Genomic DNA, 18,532 nt, shown 5'->3' on the forward strand with positions numbered 1-18,532 from the left:
TCTCCCAGTTCCTCTACTCCCCCCTCTCTTGCACTTCACTTGTAAATGTATGCCAGGTAATGTCAAATATTAAAATAGTCAAAATTTAGAATAGCTACCACAAAGTTTAATTCTAAGCAGTCTTCTTTGTTGATTTAGAAATTATCATTTTCATTATAGAATGATAAACTCTAATATGAGAATAGTCATTTACCTCTATTGCATTATAAATTATCACTTTCGTGCCTCATTACTGACCTAAGTTGCATGGATACGGGTATGTGTAGCGGACATGACGAATTTGTAAAAGGTAAAGTACAATGAGCTGTAATCATAGTTTAGAGCTAGATAAGCAAACAATTATGGACGGATCCCAAGTACAATGCTCTGGGGGCACATCCTAATTTTTATAAAACTAGGTAGCTTATCTCAATAGGATTTTTATAAGGGGCTGTTTGGTTCGTTTCCTTGATATAGAGAAATGTAATTACATGTAAAGAAACACAAGTTTTGAGTTTTTCAAATTTTTCCAAGAAATAGATTGTTTTGCTTTGGTTCGCACATAAAAAATAGTGGGAAACCAATGTATTTATTTTTCTTGTGTTTGGTTCGCATAGAAAAAAAAGGAAAACTTTTGTAAACAAAACAGAGAAGGAAAAAAATCTGACGTGGCAGAGTTTTCATCAATTTCACTTGGTTGGGGAAGGAAATCGGAGGGAAAAAAATCTTAGTTGGCGACGATTTCAGCAGAGTTTTCTCTCTTCCATCCGAGCGAACCAAAGAGGCACAAAGAAATGGACGGAAACAAAAAAACTGACGTGGAGGGCTAAAAATCTGACGTGGAGGGGTTTTCTGAGTTTTCCACCCCTTATAATAGCGAACCAAACAGCCCCTAAGTGTAAAGGTAATGAAAACAATAAAGTATGTGTCCATTTTCTTTACAACTTAGGATATTAAAATGCTACGTTTTTACAACCTATGGTATCAAAGTGCTACGCTTTACAACCTAAGATATTTATATTTAAGTTTCAAATTAGCGACACAATAGGGTGTATGAGCGTCATTTAGCCTTTTTGAGGTGCACAAGCAAGTTATCTATATAGTTATATTGATGATCCCCCTTGTTTGGTTCGTTTCTTTGATATAGAGAAATGCAATTCCATGTAAAGAAACACAAGTTTTGAGTTTTCCAAACTTTTCTAAGAAATAGATTGTTTTGCTTTGGTTCGCACATAAAAAATAGTGGGAAACCAATGTATTTATTTTTCTTGTGTTTGGTTCGCATAGAAAAAAAAGGAAAACTTTTGTAAACAAAACAGAGAAGGAAAAAAATCTGACGTGGCAGAGTTTTCATCAATTTCACTTGGTTGGGGAAGGAAATCGGAGGGAAAAAAATCTTAGTTGGCGACGATTTCAGCAGAGTTTTCTCTCTTCCATCCGAGCGAACCAAAGAGGCACAAAGAAATGGACGGAAACAAAAAAACTGACGTGGAGGGCTAAAAATCTGACGTGGAGGGGTTTTCTGAGTTTTCCACCCCTTATAATAGCGAACCAAACAGCCCCTAAAACTAGGTAGCTTTCTCAATAGGTGCCCCCACTAAAATTTAATAGGTGCCCCCAGTCCATTTCAACCCACACTCAATTTCAGCCCATATTTATTTTCTTCCGTACTGATTGCATCAATCTAAGCCAATTCATCTTAGAACAATAAGTTCAAATAGTTAAATTTTCTCTCTTTGAACCATGATATCAAAGAGAAGCCCTTGCCCTATCCTCGTGAGAAAGACCGATCGCCAGTCAAAACCCGATCGCCTCTCAGAAAACACTAATATCACCCCCTCCGTCTCTCTTGACGCCTCCAATGGCCGCCTCTTGTAGTGCCTCCACCTCGTGCTCGCCTCCACCTCTACCACTCTCAATTTAGATTTGGGAATTAGGTTTGATCTTTGTGAGTCATTTGGTTACAAATTAGTTTCCTTGCCTTTTGAGATTATGGTGTTCATATATAAGATTGAAACTTAAAAAATTATGCTTTGATTTGGTTTTTAATAGGGTTTATTAGTTATAAATTATGAGTTATAAAAACTCAAAGTGTGCTGTGAATCTGTGATTTATTTTTCAATATGAATTATTACTTATAAATTGTAATTTTTTTAGTTCAGGGTTTGCCCAGTGAGTTGGGACTTGACTTGGATGTAGTATTTAAGAATTGTGAAAGACAAATAGTGGTTTTTTGAGATGATGAAAGTTGCACCAATCCTTTTAAAGTTAATAAACTTATGATTTGTCCATGTTCTTTTTAATAATTCAAGGATATCAATTAGTATTTCTCTTTTTGTTATGTATGGAAATTTTTCTTAAAAGAAAACAACAACCAAGCAATTAGATTTTGCTCAACCTTGTTCTTCTGCAAATAAAGGAATTTTGAAAGTTGACTTGAAAGGCTTACCAACATAGCATGGATTACGATCAATAATGCTAGATTATCATCCTAAGAACTGTGAAGAAATTCAAAGAGCTTATATGCTTAAATGTCCATGTCAAACATGAGAGCATAAATTTTCTCAAAGAAATTTGAGAAAAAATATTAGGACGATTCAATCCTAATTGATTAAACAGGTATGGTAATAGCTTTTGTGATAAATGGTATAAATAAATTTTGCTATTAGAATATTTTTATTATATAGGTTCTTAATTTATAGGTATAACCGTATAATTTTATATGTGCCCCCATAAGAAAAAATTCTTGGATCCGCCTTTGCACCCAACCCTTTGAAACTGTAGTTCTTAAGACTAGAATGAACTCATCCATTGCCCAATAAGTTTCAGAAATAGATGTATAGTGTAGAATATATGTTCAAGAAGTATGTGAAGAATGTTATAAACTTAAACATGTATTGTATACTTAACTACAGGTCTTGAATAGATGTATGCAGATATCTAAAAAGTGTCAGTTATGGGCACGGGAAGTGTCGCATATCGATATGGCTTCACGATAGAAGTACCCCAAGTAACATAGTTACTGATACTCATTTATTTCCACTACACATGAACAGCTGATCAGTTGCTTTGAACTAGTTATTGTTACCCAATGTACAACCTAAAGAGAGGAGCAAGGGGGGCGTCAATAAGTTCGCGTGTAGTTCACACAATATTGGAGCAGTATGCCCTCCACTATACATGAACAACTGACCAATTGCTTTGAAATAGGTGTTGTTACCCGGTGTACAACCTAAAGAGAGGAGCAAGGAAGGTACCGATAAGTTCATGTGCAGTTCACACAATATTAGAGTAGTATGCAAACCTAAGAAATTATAACATTTTTTTGGTCCTAAAATTATAACAATATTGACAATAATCATGTAAGGAACATGATTGTATGTAATTTCACACAATATAGGGATTAGGAACCAATGATGAAATTGTAACAATATCATGCAATAACGAAGCAGTAATAGAAACAAGTAAATAGAGAGGAGGCTCACCTAGGAGGCATAGGGTTATAATAAGGGAGATACTTAGGATTTTTTTTCGTGGAGACTGGAGGGAGAAGAAATATGGTTTTTCCAAGTGTTGGTTGTTGACAGAATTTTAGGAGGAAGAAGAGGAAAACAAATAACTTCAATATATAAACCAATTGCTACCAATTTGTCATTCGCAATAAATCTAAAAAGTGATGACAACTTCTGATACTAGCCTTAGTTGCAGGCTGTAGACAATGAAGATAAAATTAGATAAAAACTGACTGACCTTTACAGAAATCTCGCATCGATCTCATTCGTTTTATGCATCCTTCTTTTGTGTGTGTCCCAATGGAGCTATTGTTTTCTAGACAGTTTATTTTTCAATTTTATTGTCTTATCAACTTTAAAGATGATCCAATAACATATCGCCATCATTTCTCGACAGCAGCGAGCGGCCATGGTTACTGAAAGCTCCAGGCACCCTAGGCGCCTGGGCAGGACCTAAGCAGTTTTCTTTTTTATTTTTTAGTTACAATAATTGATAATAAATGCAAATGTTACAAAATGTTCTAGGCAGCGTTGGGTGTCGTCTAGTGCCTATAGCATAGGCTGCCTATAGCATAGGCACCAAGACATATTTCTTTCTTTGTTTAAGAGGTGGTGGATGATGTTTCATGGAAGTTGGATGAGGTGGAGGAGGTGTTCATTGTTAGTGGAGGAAGCCATACAAACTCGGAGGAGGTTGGAGGATGTGGAGACTGTAGCGGAGGAAATCATGACTAAGGCATAAGCAGTGTAGTTCATGTAAATGGTCCATGCTTCCTTAGGTGCTCCCATGATCTAGGCAGATAGCCTTGGGCCTAGGCCTAGGTAGGCACCTAGGAGGTCTAGGTGCCCGTTTCTTAAGACATTGTGAATAACTGATATGAAAGATCTTACATAGCAATATAATTTTTTTTTAAAATCCGCTTTAAATTTGTCATCGGTGGAAATGGAAACTGGGTGGCTCTTGTACCATGTTAAAGCATGTTAATCGATTGTCCCACCAAACCTAAATTCTGAAGTTGTGTTGTGATGTCTGAGGGATATGGTTTTATATTGTAGTAGACACACACCCATGGAGTATAGATGGGTCCCACCTACGATAAATTCCTGGAAGCTTCCTGTGTCAGTGACTTCCAAACATTAGGGAACTGGAAACTGGTGTTTCCATATAATACTGTGATAGACCAATTGTAATAGCCAACAAAAATATAAATAAATAAATGAATGAATAAAATAATTAAAAATTTTGTGGTGGGGAGTTTCTCCACCGCTTAACATAGCGATTATCTTTTCACCGCCTCCCAACGGTATATAAGAGGAGGAAAGGGGAGAAATTCAGGTTAAAAACGGAAAAAAAATAAAGAAGAAGAAGAAGAAGAGGAAGGAAACAGTGAACATGAAAGGAAAAGAGGGGATTTTTTTATCTAAAATTCAAGTTAACCAAAGGTATAAACTCTTCCCTTTGTTGATTTCTTGGTTTAGAGGAGTAAAGTTGTTATAGAGATCTCAGTAAATCAATCAAAATAGAATGAATAAGGGAATTAAATTGTTATGAATATGAACTTAAAAAGAATCTATGGTTTGCAAAAGGATTATTTTGTGTGTTTTGGATACATGAAACAAACTGAAAAAAAAGAGAAGAAAAAAAAAAGAAATAACTAACCCCTAGATCCAGCAAGGACCTCGTCGTCGGCCGCTCTTGGTCGCCGGCGGTTTCCTCGTCGCCGTCCTGCAGCCATGGCGAGAGAGCAAGAGAGAGAGAGGGGCGGGAGAGAGAGAGAGAGAGAGGGGAGAAGAAAAACCGGAAAAAAAAAGAAAAGAAGAAAGGGAACGGAAAAAAAAGAGAAAGGGGGAAGAAGATGAATAGTCAGGAAGCCAGAGGTTTAGATAAGGAGAGGAAAAATTGCTTTAAGCCCCCTGAACCATGCAAATTTTTGAAACAGACCTTAATAATGTGAGTTATGTTTGAAAAAGGATTGGAAATCTCTGTTAGACCTTTGTCATTTAATCTACTTGTAAACAAGTCCAATCTGAAGAATAAAAGTTAATTTTTAGGCTTGATAAATTTCCTATAACCCCTGCATTATTATAAATTACTAAAAAGTCCAAAAGCTAGTATATGAGAGTTATAAAATTTTGATAAATTGCTAAAACTAACAATAAGCCCATATGGACTGTAGAATTTAATCATTATTGATTATATTTGAATTTATTAGACTCTAGATTATGAATAGATTTACCTATAATATATGTTTGTTCTGAATTAATAATTAGTCAGATATCTTACATTATAGGTTCTGGTTGATATTCGGGAGATTAATATTTTGAGAAAGTCGTGACCACTAGAGGTGAGTTCATTTCTCACTAGTATTTTATAATATGAAATTGCATGAGTTTTATATTTGATTTATCTTGTGATAAAAATAAATAAATAAATAATGTCTTTTCATGTATATAAAGATTTAACCTATTTCTGTTGTGGTCTATCCTATAATACGATGTTAGCCTCGTATAATATATGAAAAGCTAATTTGATCTTTATGTAAAATATGAAAAATAACTTTAGCTCTCGTGCAATTTTCAAATAATTGTGGACTTTGTTATATCTGAAAGTTTTTGATGAAATATTTGAAACGTATTTCAACAGTTTAACGGATTCAAAGATTTTTCGTGATTTAGTATCTGATAAAAGAAAAAGTAAATATCTGTAAACTGTTTTAACAGAAATGAGAAGTTTTACCTTGCCAACTTCATTTGAAAATATCTGTAAATTCTGATATGCAAAGTATTACTCATTTGACATGTGATCTCGATGTTTTCAAACCCTCAAATAGTCTACTATGGATTGTTTCTGCCTACCATATGGTGAATGCACCTGTATTTGGTCCTTCTGTATTGTCCCTTCCGAAATTTGTTATGGCCCATCTGTATTTGGCCAGTAACCTATGGCAGTGTTGGGTGCACTCGATTCCCGGGAATTATCTGTTATCTGATGCGGATTTACGCATTCCCTTGCTACTGGGCTAAAATTCATAGCCTTAGTGTGACATATAGGGTGACTTTTACATTCATGAAATATTCATCGAGAAATAAGATTCTGATAATTGACTGTGAAATTAAGAAAGCAACAATTCTCTGATTTTGTACAAATTAGTAATTCTTTTTCTTCTTAATGTTTACCTTGATTCAAAAAGGGTTTGATTCTAAGAAATTTCACAGTTTATTCAGTTGCACATGAGAAAGGAAAGATAATTGTTGTATTCTTTCTTAAAAATGACAATATTACGATATTTGGATCGTATTTTGCTATCTGTGAATTTCTCATGCAAAACTTAAAATTTGTTAATTTCTGAGAACTATTCTTATTACTATTTTATTAGTTATCTAGGAACTCTAGTGGGAAATATTATCAGTGAGCGCTAGCTCACCCCGTTGTTTTTAAATATTTTTTCCAGATCCGGCGTAGCTTCCTATTAGCCGACTTTTGGTTTAAGCTTTTGGTTGAGAGGCGTGATATGGAGAGCCTCTTCTTTTTGATGTTATCTTCAGCATAATTTGTTTTGTTTTGTAAAAATGTTTATAACGGTGAGCTTGTGGGCTGTAAGTACCGATCATATATATAGTTGCTCTGACTTCTATCATCAGCAGGTTGTGAATATTTTGAAATAAACTATGTGACGATCATATATATAGTTGCTCTGACTTCTATCATCAGCAGGTTGTGAATATTTTGAAATAAACTATGTGATATGAAGTGTCAGGCTTGACCCGTGCATAAGACTTGTCTCATGCACAGGTCGCTGCTGTCGCGCACCCCGTATTTTATGAATTTCCGCTGCAGTTTCGGGGCGTGACAGTAAGGTGGTATCAGAGCCAAGTTTCAACGATAGAAACCTTGTAGGGCACGCTATCATATAGTATATGCGCTAGATGAGTGTTAGCGTATGGATAAATTATGTGATATATATGTTTGTATACATATGTATATATATATGTATGCATATAAATATTTTATAGTAAAACCTTTTAGGGTTATTAAGGAGTGCTTAGATGTTTATTTTATTTCACTTTGTCCTCTTTCTTCAGTAAGCTGATGGATGGTTCTCCTTTTGTAGGATGGCGGGAACCAATTCATCTTCCAGTTCGTCATCTACCATGTCCAGCCCTATGATTTCCGTAGATAGCTCGTGCGAACCCAGCCTGAGAGACTGGGGATACACTTCTGATGAAACTGATCCCAACTTGATAATGGCTAACAATATGACCCCAGACTCACCGGTGGTCGAACCCGTAGAAGTTGTTATGATAAATTCATCAGAGTCTGAGCTTGAACATGCTGAGGATGAGGATCTCGTGGTAGAAGTTGTTCCAATTGAGTCATCACCTTCAGAAATTATTATGATTTCATCCGATCCCTCTGACAGGGAGTCCCTTGTAGCCCATATTCCTAGTGATGACCAGAGACTTGCCCCCTCCGTGGGTGAGTCGAGTAGCCGAGGCATTGGTCCAGACCTCGACCTTGAAGGATGGGGGACTAGCGGCATAGATCCAGATCCAATGTCCAATTCTGTTGATAGCCAAGACTCAGAGGAGACTGAACCAACTGAGGAGAAGTCTAGTTCCAGCAGCTCCTCTTCTTCAGGGAAATAGAGCATAACTGTTAGGGCAATTTTGTAATATCAGTATATGGGTTTTCATAGTTACTCTTTTGGTTTATGTAGGACATTTTTGGTAGAAAATATGTATATATAAAACTCATATACTCAGATATGTGTATGAACTAAAAAGTTAAATGTTAATAATATACTTTTGGTTTGCAAATACTGATTTGTGTTATTATGTTGAGTAATGATTGAGTTCCTAATTATTTAAATTGCATATATGTGACTGACTTAGAAATTTTCCTTGTATAATAGTTGACTGAAATATTTTATTATTTATAGGAAGATATGGCTTCAGGTAATGAGCAAACTCCTCCTAACAGAGATAAGGATCTAAATCAGACAATAGGTGAAATGATGATATCTAGAATTTCTCGTGCATCCACTTCCGGGAACCCAATAGATAACAATGCGTTGATGGATCTGCTGCAAGCGGTGACAACTGTAGTCACCAGACAACAAGATCAAATTGATCGTAATCGGACGAATGGTCAAAATGAGGAGCACCCAAAATTAAGAAGTGGCATGAGAGAATTCAAGAAACTATCTCCACCCAGTTTTGAGGGAACAACTGATCCTATGATTGTTGAGCATTGGATCACAGAAATGGAGAAGGTCTTCACATACATGAAATGCCCTGAAGAGGAGAAGGTTGATTATGCAGTGTACATGTTAAAAGACCGCGCTTACGGGTGGTGGCAAATGCAGGTCAGGACATTGGGTGAGAAGGCATACAAGATATCGTGGGAGGAATTTAAAAAGATTTTTTATGAAAAGTATTTTCCTTCAACTGTTCGCAAACAAAAAGAACAGGAGTTTCAAAAATTGGAGCAAGGTGATAAGACAGTAGCTGAATATGAAGAAGAGTTCACTTATTTATCAAATTTTGCCACTCACTTGTTGGGTAAGGAGGAGGATCGAGCACATCGCTTCGAAGAAGGGCTTCGACCGGACATTCGGAAGACGGTCAGTGTATTTGAACTCCCTACATATGGAGAAGTATTAAAGAAGGCCTTGTTAATTGAGAAAAATAAAATTGATACAAAGCCAAAGAATGAGACGAGCAGCTCCTACCCAAAGAAGCGGTTCTGGAAGGATAATCGCGGTGGAAGAAATAAGAATTGGAGAAACAAAAAGCAGAATTTTGGACGCAGAGAGGAGCAATTTCCAAACCAGAAAACTTTGAGATGTGATGTTTGTCATAAACTTGGGCATGAAGCGAAAAATTGTTGGAGAAATACTGGAGCTTGTTTGAGATGTGGTCAGAAGGATCACAAAATAGCAAATTGTCCCTTACAGCAATCGTCTCGGAATACCTTCCAGCCTGGCCAGTCCAGTGGTGGGAACAAGCATCCTCAAGCCAAGGCCCGAGTTTATTCTCTAACTGAGAAGGAAGCAGAAGCAAACAAAGATATGGTAACAGGTACGCTAACTTTTGCGTCGGTTCATGCTCGAGTACTATTTGATTCTGGTGCATCGCATTCCTTTATTGCTGCACAGTTTGTTAAGAGAAACAAATTACCATGTGATACCCTACAACAAGAATTGCTTGTTAGTACACCTGGAGGTAGCATATTAGTATCAACTCAGGGTTGTAGGGGTAAAATTTATATTCTCGACAAGAAACTCCCCGTAGAATTAATGATGCTAGAAATGCATGATTTCGATATCATATTGGGGATGGATTGGTTATCCTTAAATCATGCTTCTATTTTATGTCGAGAAAAGAAAGTAGTATTTAAATTTCCTAGCCAACCAGAATTTTGTTTTGAGGGCAAAAAGTCTCAACAATCCTTAAAAATCATCTCAGCCCTTAAAGCATATCGAGCGCTGAGAAATGGATGTATGTGTTATTTAGCTTCAGTTGAGATGGTTGATGATGGACAACCAAGCTTGGAAGAGATACCAATTGTCCGAGAATTTCCAGAAGTATTTCCAGATGAACTTCGAATGCCCCCAGATAGAGAAATTGAATTTTCAATTGACCTAGTACCTGGTACGAGTCCCATTTCTAAAGCTCCTTATCGAATGGCACCTGCTGAATTGAGAGAACTCAAGATACAACTACACGAACTTTTAGATAAAGGCTTCATTAGGCCAAGTGTGTCACCCTGGGGTGCGCCAGTGTTATTTGTGAAGAAGAAAGATGGAAGTATGAGATTATGTATTGACTTCCGTGAATTGAACAACGTAACCATTCGGAACAAATATCCATTACCAAGAATTGATGATCTATTTGATCAATTACAAGGAGCTCAGGTATTTTCAAAGATTGATCTTCGTTCTGGTTACTATCAATTAAAGATTAAGCCAGAAGATGTGCCAAAGACTACATTTCGAACCCGCTATGGTCATTATGAATTTTTAGTTTTACCATTCGAACTCACAAATGCACCTGCAGCATTTATGGATCTTATGAACAAAGTATTTAAACCTTTCTTGGACCAGTTTGTTGTGGTATTTATTGATGATATTCTGATATACTCAAGGAGTAAAGAAGAACATGAAGAACACTTGAGACAGGTGTTGCACACATTAAAGAGAGAACAACTGTATGCGTAAAGAAGAACATGAAGAACACTTGAGACAGGTGTTGCACACATTAAAGAGAGAACAACTGTATGCGAAACTTAAGAAATGTGAATGTTGCACACATTAAAGAGAGAACAACTGTATGCGAAACTTAAGAAATGTGAATTCTGGTTGGAGGAGGTACCATATCTTGGGCATGTAATCTCTAAGGAAGGGATTTCTGTGGACCCTGAAAAGGTAAAAGTCATTGTTAAATGGGACAGACCGACTACGGTGACGGAGATACGTAGCTTTCTTGGTATGGCTGGCTACTATAGAAAGTTTGTAGAAGGATTCTCTCGTATTGCTTCACCTCTAACTCGTCTTACTCAGAAAGGAGTTAAATTCATTTGGTCAGAAGAATGTGAGAAAAGCTTTCAATAGCTAAAAAGTCGATTAGTGTCTGCTCCAATACTTGCATTACCTAGTGGAGACACGGGCTTTGCTATTTATAGTGATGCATCTAGAAGAGGATTGGGATGTGTACTTATGCAAAATGGAAAAGTCATAGCATATGCTTCAAGGCAGTTAAAGCCTTATGAACAAAACTATCTCACTCATGATCTTGAGTTAGCGGCAGTAGTGTTTGCTCTCAAAATTTGGAGACATTATTTGTATGGAGTACATTGTGAAATATATACTGACCACAAGAGTCTGAAATATATATTTACCCAGAAGGAGTTGAATTTACGGCAAAGAAGATGATTGGAGCTTCTGAAAGATTATGATATGACCATCCATTATCACCCTGGCAAGGCAAATGTTGTTGCTGATGCCTTGAGCCGTAAGAATTCATGCAATTTAGCTTGCCTAATTACTTCTCAAAGAAAAATATTGGAGGACTTGGACCGTACTGGAATTAAAATTAGAGTCCATCAAATTAGAGTTAAATTAGCAAATATGATAATACAACCTTCTTTGCTAGATGAGATTAAAGCAAACCAGCAGAATGATCCTCAACTGTTGAAGATAAAGAAAGATGTGGAAGAAGGCACTCGAGGAGAATTTAAGATACATAAAGATAGATCATTGAGGTTTGGAACTAGAGTTTGTGTGCCTAACATACCAGAGATAAAGAAAAAGATTCTAAAAGAGGCACATCACTCTCTATATACTATGCATCCTGGATCAACAAAAATGTATAAAGACCTGAAAAAAATATATTAGTGGAATAATATGAAGAAGGAAATTGCCACCTATGTTGCAGAATGTTTTACTTGCCAACAAGTAAAGGCTGAGCACCAAAGACTGGCTGGATTAGTCCATAACTTGGACATACCAATGTGAAAATGGGAAAAGATCACCATGGATTTCGTCACTGGTCTTCCAAAATCTTTGAGAAAGAATGATGCAATATGGGTAATTGTGGACCGGTTGACAAAGTCGGCACACTTTTTACCGATCAATATGAAATTTTCATTAGAAAAGCTGACTAAGATGTACATTAATGAGATAGTAAGGTTACATGGTATACCAATATCAATAGTTTCTGACCGAGATCCTCGGTTCACATCAGAATACTAGAAAAGTGTGCATAGAGCTCTGCAGACTAAACTAAATTTCAGCTCAGCTTATCATCCATAGACAGACGACCAATCAGAACGGACAATTCAAACACTGGAAGATATGTTAAGATGTTGTGTACTGGAAATGAAAGGGTCGTGGGAAGATTATCTGCCTCTGGCCGAGTTTGCATATAATAATAGCTACCAAGCTAGCATTCAGATGGCACCATATGAACTTCTTTATGGAAGGAAGTGTAGGTCTCCTATTCATTAGGATGATGTTGGAGAAAGAAAACTTCTTGGACCAGAATTGGTACAACAAGCAATTGATAAAATTCAATTAGTTCGAGAACGTCTTCGCACAGCACAAAGTCGTCAGAAGAGTTATGCTGATCAAAGAAGAAGGGAATTAGAATTTCAAGTAGGCGATCATGTTTTCTTAAAGGTTTCGCCTACCCGAGGAGTGAAAAGATTTGGAATACAAGGGAAGTTAAGCCTGAGATTCATTGGTCCTTTTGAAATAGAGTGTATTGGTCCAGTGGCGTACAGATTAGCATTACCACCAGCCCTGTCTGGAGTACATGATGTATTTCATATATCCATGCTTCGAAAGTTCATCCGAGATCCAAATGAGATCGTTGAGTTGTCTCCAGTAGAGCTCAAGCCAGATTTGACCTATGAAGAAAGACCAGAACGTATTGTGGATTATAAAGAACAAGTACTCTGATACCGAATAATCAAATATGTGAAAGTTCAGTGGAAGAATCACTCTGAAAGAGAAGCTACTTGGGAGACGGAAGATTCTATGTGAGAGAGATATCCGGAGCTCTTTCGAGATATAGGTATGTTAAGTTTCGAGGACGAAACTTTTTATTAGGTGGGGAGAGTGTAATGGCCAATAAAAATATAAATAAATAAATAAATGAATAAAATAATTAAAAATTTTGTGGTGGGGAGTTTCTCCACCGCTTAACATAGCGATTATCTTTTCACCGCCTCCCAACGGTATATAATGGGAGGAAAGGGGAGAAATTCAGGTTAAAAACGAAAAAATAAAAATAAAGAAGAAGAAGAAGAGGAAGGAAACAGTGAACAGGAAAGGAAAAGAGGGGATTTTTTTCATCTAAAATTCAAGTTAACCAAAGGTATAAACTCTTCCCTTTGTTGATTTATTGGTTTAGGGGTTGTTTGTTTGCCTAAAAAAAGAGGGAAATCAAAAAAAAGGAAACCTATTTCTAAGAAAAATAGGTTTTGGGATTGTTTGGTTGGCTAAAAAAAAGAAGGAAATCAAAGAAATGGTAAGAAAAATAGGTTTTGGGATTGTTTGGTTGGCTAAAAAAAAGAAGGAAATCAAAGAAATGGAGATGAAATGAGATGAGTTGTCACCTTATTATAGGATGATGTGAGTGGTTTTTTAATAAAACTTGTTTTGATGTTGTTTGGTTGGTGGAAAAAATAAGGAAATGAATTATAAGAAACATATTTCTTGTAATAGGTTGTTTTCTTTTGTTTGGTTATTTCTTAAAAATAAGAAAATAGATGAGATGATGAGTTGTCATTATATTATTGGATGATGTGACCCACACTTAAAGAAATTGTTTTCCTAGCTTTTTGGGAGGAAAACAAAGAAATGAAATGTTAATGAGATGAGATGAGTTATCAAAATGAAATGTTAATGAGATGAGATGAGTTGTCACAATCTTATTGGATGATGTAAGTGATTTTTAAATATGAGATGAGATGAGTTGAGTGATGTTGTTGATGAAAATAATATTTTATTAGATGTGGTGGATGAGTTGTTGGATAAAAATAATATTTTATTAGATGTTGTGGGTGAGTTTTAGGGATGGAAATGTGTGAAATTGTACTTTTTGAGATTTCTTTGTTTTCATTTCTATTTTTTGGTTTTTTAGGAAATAACCAAACAGGCCCTTAGAGGAGTAAAGTTGTTATAGAGATCTCAGTAAATCAATCAAAATAGAATGAATAAGGGAATTAAATTGTTATGAATATGAACTTAAAAAGAATCTAGGGTTTGCAAAAGGATTCTTTTGTGTGTTTTGGATGCATGAAACAAACTGGAAAAAAAAGAGAAGAAAAAAAAAACTAACCCCTAGATCCGGCAAGGACCTCGTCGTCGGCCGCTCTTGGTCGTCGGCGGTTTCCTCGTCACCGTCCTGCAGCCATGGCGAGTGCAAGAGAGAGAGAGAGGGGGGGAAGAGAGAGAGAGAGAGAGAGAGAGAGAGAGAGAGAGGAGGGGGAGAAGAAAAACCGGAAAAAAAAAGAAAAGAAGAAAGGGAACGGAAAAAAAAAGAGAAAAGGGGAAGAAGATGAATAGTCAGGAAGCCAGAGGTTTAGATAAGGAGAGGAAAAATTGCTTTAAGCCCCCTGAACCATGAAAAATTTTGAAACAGATCTTAATAATGTGAGTTATGTTAGAAAAATGATTGGAAATCTCTGTTAGACCCTTGTCATTTAATCTACTTGTAAACAAGTCCAATCTGAAGAATAAAAGTTAATTTTTAGGCTTGATAAATTTTCTATAACCCCATACATTATTATAAATTACTAGAAAGTCCAAAAGCTAGTATATGAGAGTTATAAAATTTTGATAAATTGCTAAAACTAACAATAAGCTCATATGGACTGTAAAATTTAATCATTATTTATTATATTTGAATTTATTAGACTCTAGATTATGAATTGATTTACCTATAATATATGTTTGTTCTGAATAAATAATTAGTCAGATATCTTACATTATAGGTTCTGGTTGATATTCGGGAGACTAATATTTTGAGAAAGTCGTGACCACTAGAGGTGAGTTCATTTCTCACTAGTATTTTATAATATGAAATTGCATGAGTTTTATATTTGATTTATCTTGTGATAAAAATAAATAAATAAATAATATGTCTTTTCATGTATATAAAGATTTAACCTATTTCTGTTGTGGTCTATCCTATAATACGATGTTAGCCTCGTACAATATATGAAAAGCTAATTTGATCTTTATGTAAAATATGAAAAATAACTTTAGCTCTCGTGCAATTTTCAAATAATTGTGGACTTTGTTATATCTGAAAGTTTTTGATGAAATATTTGGAACGTATTTCAACAGTTTAACGGATTCAAAGATTTTTCGTGATTTAGTATCTGATAAAAGAAAAAGTAAATATCTGTAAACTGTTTTAACAGAAATGAGAAGTTTTATCTTGCCAACTTCATTTGAAAATATCTGTAAATTCTGATATACAAAGTATTGCTCATTTGACATGTGATCTCGATGTTTTCAAACCCTCAAATAGTCCACTATGGATTGTTTCTGCCTGCCATATGGTGAATGCACCTGTATTTGGCCCTTCTGTATTGGCCCTTCTGTATTGTCCCTTCCGAAATTTGTTCTGGCCCATCTGTATTTGGTCAGTAACCTATGGCAGTGTTGGATGCATTCGATTCCCGGGAATTATCTGTTATCTGATGCGGATTTACGCATTCCCTTGCTACTGGGCTAAAATTCGTAGCCTTAGTGTGACCTATGGGGTGACTTTTACATTCATGAAATATTCATCGAGAAATAAGATTCTGATAATTCACTGTGAAATTAAGAAAGCAACAATTCTCTGATTTTGTACAAATTAGTAGTTCTTTTTCTTCTTAATGTTTACCTTGATTCAAAAAGGGTTTGATTCCAAAAAATTTCACAGTTTATTCAGTTGCACATGAGAAAGGAAAGATAATTGTTGTATTCTTTCTTAAAAATGACAATATTACGATATTTGGATTGTATTTTGCTATCTGTGAATTTCTCATGCAAAACTTGAAATTTGTTAATTTCTGAGAACTATTCTTATTACTATTTTGTTAGTTATCTAGGAACTCTAGTGGGAAATGTTCTCACTGAGCGCTAGCTCACCCCGTTGTTTTTAAATATTTTTTTCAGATCCAGCGTAGCTTCCTATTAGCCGACTTTTGGTTTATGCTTTTGGCTGAGAGGCGTGATATGAAGAGCCTCTTCTTTTTGATGTTATCTTCAGCATAATTTGTTTTGTTTTGTAAAAATGTTTATAACGGTGAGCTTGTGGGCTGTAAGTACCGATCATATATATAGTTGCTCTGACTTCTATCATCAGCAGGTTGTGAATATTTTGAAATAAACTATGTGAATATTTTATGAATTTCCGCTACAGTTTCGGGACGTGACACCAATATGGTGAGGTTTCTGCTAGGGAGCTTTTTTCTTCATTTGGTATCTTTGAGTTGCTTGGAGAAAAGCAAAAGCTGTTGGATCACCTTACTAAAGTTCTCATTCTGAATTGTTCAGAGCAAAAGATTGGATGGGAACTACAACTTACAAGCAGATTATAGGTGTTCTCGAATCATTTGAACTTTGAATGTGTCCTGAATTCTGTTTCTACAAAAGGTTGCAAGTGCTCAACTAATCAAAAGTGAAGGGCAATACTAATTAATGACACCTTATTCTCTTTTGAAGATAGTAAGTGATAAACCGGGGTAGGGTCATTCTCAATAATAAGATCAGAAAGGTTTCTTACTCTATATTTCTTTGGCTACAGTGGAAATCGAGCGATACCATGATTTGCTGCCATAATCTTCCAACAAGCTTTCTTACTCTATTGTTATGTTTGGAAATGTTAGATGGTGTAAATTATTCATGCTGTCTTTTCTTTTCTTCTTATTTGCAGAATCCAGGGTTTGATTTCTCTCAGGCCCAGTTTTCAGGGACCTGCCCAGATCCTCAGACATTCATGGGTGGTATTCGCTCGGACTGAACAGCACTTATCACCGAAACGCCACTAGCTTCTGATATCAAGCATGTTAGTGGATTAAAAATCTTATTTATATCCTCTCTAATGTCTGTACATGTGTTATTGTAAACTATTCATACACTTGTCTGTTGATTCTGATACATTGTGACAATTTCTTGTAGTCGCTTGCTCATTTGATAATGTGCTGAAAAGTCCACCGTTTAAGTTTTTTCCCCCTTGCGAAAGGTTGATCTTGGTATAATGTCGATGATACAGGTGCTGCTTGATTGTTTCATATTTGCTTTGATTGCCCATATATGGCTTAGTTCTGTGAGTAGCTATCCTTATTTTTATCCTTTTTTTCTTTTAGTTACCGACTCGTGTTGCATTTACTTTATTGTAATCGAAAAATATGCTTCAATGATTTGCGAAACTCTTTCCTATTTTTATCTTTTTTCTAGTGGATCATAATTTGGTCATAATTAATTACATATCGCTACCTTGAGGTATAGGGGCTGTTTGGTTCGTTTCCTTGATATAGAGAAATGCAATTCCATGTAAAGAAACACAAGTTTTGAGTTTTCCAAACTTTTCCAAGAAATAGATTGTTTTGCTTTGGTTCGCACATAAAATGAGTTTTCCAAACTTTTCCAAGAAATAGATTGTTTTGCTTTGGTTCGCACATAAAAAATGGTGGGAAACTAATGTATTTATTTTTCCAGTGTTTGGTTCGCATAGAAAAAAAAGGAAAACTTTTGTAAACAAAGCAGAGAATGAAAAAAATCTGACGTGTCAGAGTTTTCATCAATTTCACTTGGTTGGGGAAGAAAATCGGAGAGGGAAAAAAATGTTAGTTGGCGGCGATTTTAGCAGAGTTTTCCCTCTTCCATTCGAGCGAACCAAAGCGGCATAAAGAAATTGACGGAAACAAAAAAGCTAATGTGGAGGGCTAAAAATCTGACGTGGAGGGGTTTTCTGAGTTTTCCACCCCTTATAATAGCGAACCAAACAACCCCATAGTGTAATTACGTGAGTAATCGTGGAGTTTGCATATCTATACTAGTAATCTTGACATTGTTGATTGTAATTGCGTACTTGCCATCAGGCTCATATTGGTTCGCTCACTATAGTGTTATTGATATAATTACGCCATATCGGAGGGTTACCAGAATGTAATTAATCCATTTGGTTATCGGCTTACCGTTCGTAAGTTGCTAGAAGAAGTTAATTAATATTTGGCAATCATATAACAATTCGGAGGATAGATTTTAAAAATAGTATTGATTTGGGAAGTTGACTGTTTTATCTTAAAACTTGACATTTGAGTCCGTAGCAATCGAAGACCATTGTTTTATCTTACGACAACCGAACTCCGTTGTCTTATATTATAAAAATAGACATTTGAAGAAGACTCTACAACAATCAAATGCCACCTTAAATCTATAATTCAACATCCTACTTTATTATTAAAGATCGTCTTATTACTTCTCTTTTACAATTTGATTTGTTTTAATTGGTAAATTATAATTGAAGAGAGTCGT

General features: G+C 35.7%; 1 protein-coding gene across 4 annotated transcripts in view; it reads left to right on the plus strand.

Moving 5' to 3' along the window:
* LOC109824719 (nudC domain-containing protein 2) overlaps nucleotides 1-17,224 on the plus strand; it is a 19,129-nt gene extending 1,905 nt beyond the window's left edge. The window contains exons 5-6 of one of the 4 annotated variants that reach the window (XM_020391362.1): nucleotides 14,992-15,045; nucleotides 16,929-17,031. In XM_020391362.1, coding sequence (XP_020246951.1) covers nucleotides 14,992-15,036 — 45 coding nt within the window. In that variant the 3' untranslated portion in view covers nucleotides 15,037-15,045; nucleotides 16,929-17,031. Of the gene's footprint in view, nucleotides 1-5,782; nucleotides 5,837-7,603; nucleotides 7,725-14,991; nucleotides 15,046-16,928 lie in introns of those variants that run through there. The other 3 variants (XM_020391361.1, XM_020391360.1, XM_020391363.1) reach the window with 3 other exon arrangements.

This window comes from Asparagus officinalis, chromosome 9 (genome assembly GCF_001876935.1).
Source record: "Asparagus officinalis chromosome 9, Aspof.V1, whole genome shotgun sequence".
Lineage (NCBI taxonomy): Eukaryota > Viridiplantae > Streptophyta > Magnoliopsida > Asparagales > Asparagaceae > Asparagus > Asparagus officinalis.